At 53.4% G+C, this 4521-nt stretch overlaps 1 protein-coding gene across 2 annotated transcripts in view; it reads right to left on the bottom strand.

Annotated features, from left to right (window-relative positions):
• CHD6 (chromodomain helicase DNA binding protein 6) overlaps window positions 1-4521 on the bottom strand; it is a 151832-nt gene that overhangs the window by 13933 nt on the left and 133378 nt on the right. For both annotated transcript variants that reach the window (XM_010829137.1, XM_010829138.1), the window contains exon 31: window positions 2625-4208. In XM_010829137.1, the coding sequence (XP_010827439.1) occupies window positions 2625-4208 (1584 nt within the window). The remainder of the gene's footprint in view (window positions 1-2624; window positions 4209-4521) is intronic.

The raw sequence follows: 4521 nt of genomic DNA, 5'->3' as shown, positions 1-4521 counted from the left end.
GAGCAGGGTGGGGGGGGCAGGGATATGCAGAGATGGCGGGGTGGTGGTGGTGGGGGCAGGACCACTGCCATCATGCTGAGCTCTGTGGGCCGGGCAGGGACAGAAAATCCAAACAATTCTAGATCCAACGGGGGCGCATCCCTGCCAGGTTTTAAGCACAGAAGGTGAATTTAAGTTTTGAGAAAACACAATGCCGTATGAGAAGGAGTTAGGAGAGAAGGGGCTGGTCCAGCTCAGCCGGAGACTGCTTCTTCGGCCCCAGAGTTCCAGTCTGAAAGACAGGCAGGGCCCTCTTGACCCTGCCGAGCCCACACCCCAGGTTCGGAGGAACCCTTCTGGGGTCTGCCAAAGCCCCTTTAAAAGCACTGGTGCAAGGGACTCCCCACCGCTGAGCCTGTGAGTAGCTCACCAGAGCTCTTCAAGTTCACTGCTGCCTCCTAGTCCAGCACAGCCCAGCCCCACAGCCAGGAGAGGACCAAGCACCTCTTCCCTAACCCATCCTTGCTGGACTGCCTGTGTTCCCAGGACTGAGTAGGTGGTGATTTCCCCCACGACAGAGTTCAAAGAGCAAGGTGTACATATAACCCCGTGTATGGCAGGGACCCTTTATGGCCTGTGGCGAGGAGGGTGGGCAGGTCGGGGCTGGCTCCTCCCAGGGTGGCTGAGGCCACACGGGGTGGTGCCGCTCCTTCTGGTCCAGCATCTCTGGCCTCAGCCTGGCTGGCGGACGCACTTTAACTTGGGTTCAGAACTCTTCCCAAGAGAGTCAGCAATCACAAGGCAGAAGCCAAAGGTGGGAGCTCGGAAATAAAAAGGAAGTCGGACAACCCAGGGAGCAGAGCAGGGTTCCTCTCTCTTTCCCACTTTAGAGCAGCGGTCCCTAACATTTTTAGCCCTGGGGACCAGTTTCATGGAAGCCAATTTCTGGGCGGTTGGGAGGGGTGGAGGATCTTAATGCAAGTGACGGGGGGGCAGGCGTGCGCTTGTAAAATACAGATGAAGCTTTGCATGCCCACTGCTCGCCTCTGGCTGTGTGGCCTGAGGAACCTCAGCTTTGGAAGTCACTGTCCTGTGCGGGAGGGGCCGGCCCACCTGAATCCCTGTGTAATACATGGGCCCTGGCACCAGACCAGCCACCAACAGGGTGTTCTTTGTTACTTTTTTTTTTCTGACGAGGATAAATAAGAACTACTTTTTGTTCACCCTAATATGCCCTCTTGGGTTTGAAGACATAAAAACAACAGTGAAAAAGTTAAAAACCGTTTGTTGTTGCTCAGGATCTCTAATCAGTGTATTCATATCCTCGTAAAACATATGCAAATTTCAGGTCACCTAGATTTTTAACATTTTCAAATCCTTTCCTTACCTAAGATTTCCCTATTTAAAAAGTTCAGACCTATTTGCATTTTTGTCGAGTTGCGTGTAATTTGGTTTTTTTTTTTTACTTAAAATCTACTTATTTATTTGGCTGCATTGGGTCTTAGCTGTGATATGCAAGATCTTTAGTTGCAGCATGTGGGATCTAGTTCCCTCACCAGGGATTGAACCAGACTCCCCTGCATCTACAGCATGGAGTCTCGGCCACTGGACCACCAGGGAAGTTCCCTAATTTGGTTATTCTTCTTTCTGTTGAGTTACTCAAAGGACTCTCAATACAATGCACTGACATTACAACACAGGGTTTTGACAATTAAGGAAATAAAAGGCAGGATCTCTGTTAACCTTACTAAGTGTTAGTTACTCAGTTGTGTCTGACTTTTGGGATGGGCTGTAGCCTGCCAAGCTCCTCTGTCCATGGAATTCTCCAGGTAAGAATACTGGAGTGGGTTGCTTTTTCTTTCTCCAGGGGATCTTCCTGACCTAGGAATTGATCCCAGGTCTCCTGCACTGCAGGCAGATTCTTTACCTTCTGAGCCACCAGGGAAGCCCAACTATACAGTCCATGGAATTTTCCAGGCCAGAATACTGGAGTGGGTAGCCTGTCCCTTCTCCAGGGGATCTTCCCAGGGATGGAACCCAGGTCTCCCGCATTGCAGGCAGATTCTTTACTGAGCTGAGCCACCAGGGAAGCCCAAGAATACTGGAATGGGTAGCCTATCCCTTCTCCAGGGGATCTTCCTGACCCAGGAATCAAAATGGGGTCTCCTGCATTGCAGGCAGATTCTTTACCAGCTGAGCTATTGGGGAAACCCAACCTTCCTAAAGATCACAATTATTTTTGTGGAGTTCCTGAAAATGACCTGCATTTCTGTTAAACTTCAGGTTCCTGGCATTCCCTGGCTGTTCTCCTTTACCCAGTTTCAGCACCCTACCTGGTGGAAGAACAAATTCTTTCCCCTCAATGTCCTATATGGCATCTCATGGATACCGGCACACAGCCCCTGCCCAGACCATGCAGCTGCTGCAGCCAAGGTGCTACAGTCATCCTCATCTTTCTGGAATGATCAAACGTAAGCTACTCTGCTCATTTTCAGAATAAGCCCTGTAGCCTTTGCGTTTAAACACGCGGTGGGTGTAAGAGGTCGGTTTCAGAAGTGGTAGAACTCTCACCAGCCCCCGTGCACTCGCCCTCCCCGGCCTGGGAGAACTGGCTCATCCAGGACACAAGGTCCCACACACGGTACCTTGACTCTGGCAGTTCCTGTCTTTATCGAACTCCTCTTTACTCTCATAATCCATGTCTTCCGGCTTGAGCTCACTCCCTTCAGGATACGGAGGGAGACCTTGGTTCCCTTCTGTGCTCTCTTTCCAGGGTTCCTTCAGCAGTTCCTGCTTCACCTGGAGCAGCTCAGGTGGAACAGCAGTGGGCTCGCCCCTCACTGTGACATTATTGGCTTTGCTTGTGAAGAGGTCCGGGGGGTAAGCCTGGGGTTTCTCCACTTCAAACTCGTCCTTCTCGAGGCCGCGTGCCCACCTCTCCACGTGTTTGCAGTGACACTGACAGGCTGTGGGAAGGAAAGGGTCCTGTGGTCCAGGAGGCTGGCTTCTGGCCTCTGTGCTCCCTTTCTTGGCTTCCTCCGTGAGGAAGCCAGCCAGGCTCTGCTCCCCTGCCATGCGGGTGGTGGGCTCGCTGAGAGGCGACGCTGCCAGCCTTTCCCGCCTGCCTGCGGCCAGCTCGAGACTTTCCTCCTCGTTTTCGTCCTCGTCGTCCTCCTCGTCGCTGTGGTTCGGACCCAAAACCAATTTGCTTTCTAAGCTTTTGCTTTCTAGTAAGTCGATTAGCTGCTGGTCTGATGACACGTTTCTTCTGGAGTCACAGACACTCAGGTTGCACATGTCAACGAACCCGCTCTCATTCCCTGGGTCCAAGGAAGGGGAGGCAAAGCAGTTGGGGTCCAGCTGCCCGATTCTCTCAGGTCTTGGCCCTGCCTCGCTGCAGCCGAGTTCCCCTTCCTTTGAAAGAGATATCAACAGGTGTTTCTCACTTTTAATGTTCATCTGAGCTACTCCTGCTTCTAAAGTTTCCATAAAAGAGGGGTCTGAGGCTATTTTTGCCTCGTGGCCCCGGGGCTGGCAGTTTCCGTCTCTGCCTGCGGAGATGGCCGCGGTGTCTTGCCTGGACTCAGTACTGGCACCCGTGCTGCCCTGAAAAGGGCCTGGCTCCTGGCTTAGTGCCTTCTTCCCGTACATCATGGTCTCCAAGGACCCAGGCAGCAGACTCTCGTCATGGGTAAGGGAAAGGACATCTTGAGTTTTAGAGATGAAGCTTTCACAGGTCATGTCAGATAAGCTGCCCCTGGGCGGACCAAGGTGATCGTCTCCAGCTTCGATTTTCATGAGGTTCTCGGGTTCGTTTTCAAGGGACTCAGAAGTCCGGCTCATGTGCGTATAGGCCAGAGACTCATACAGTTTGGAGTTGGTCTGGTAGAGGCAACAGAGACTCTCTGGGGCCTGGGGGTCGGGTCTTTTGTGCTGGGCGTAGTTCCTGTAGGCATCCAGGAAGGACAGCTGGGGGTCGGTCATGACGTAGTAGTCGGTGCGGTTCAGGCCGTGCTTGGCGGTGCCGATCAGCAGGTCGCGGTCGTGCTTCCCACACTCCCACCAGACGGGCAGGTACAGGCTGGGCCTGCAGAGCTGCAGGCGCTCGTGCAGCTGAGGACACGTGAGCACCTGCTCCCGCACCTTCCGCAACAGCTCGATGCGGTACAGCGTTCTCGCGGCCCGCTCTTCAGTGATGGGTTCCACGTAGATGCTGGGATCCGGGGGGCCTGCAAGGGAAAACACAGAGCCGTCACTTAAGGGGAGGTCCTCGATACCCCTGCCCCCTGAGTCCCTGCATCCTTGATCTTACAGTTTGACCACCTGGCCCTCGGCAAGGCAGGGCCTTAGTGGCCCCTCAAAGATGAACGCTGAAGCAGGAGGGAGAGATTTATGACACCTGGACAGACCCACTGAGGGTAAAAGGAGAGCATGAACACTCCAGTTCTGGAAATATCATTCCTGATCGGTAAGCGTGTGCTGAGTGCCTCCTCACTAGATACTTTATGGATGCTGTTCAGATCTCACAGAACCCCTAGCTAC

Source organism: Bison bison, unplaced genomic scaffold (genome assembly GCF_000754665.1).
Source record: "Bison bison bison isolate TAMUID 2011002044 unplaced genomic scaffold, Bison_UMD1.0 scf7180017864500, whole genome shotgun sequence".
In the NCBI taxonomy this organism is placed as follows: Eukaryota; Metazoa; Chordata; class Mammalia; order Artiodactyla; family Bovidae; genus Bison; species Bison bison.
Note: the sequence above shows the minus strand (reverse complement) of the source record. Positions and strands in the feature narration are given on the sequence as shown.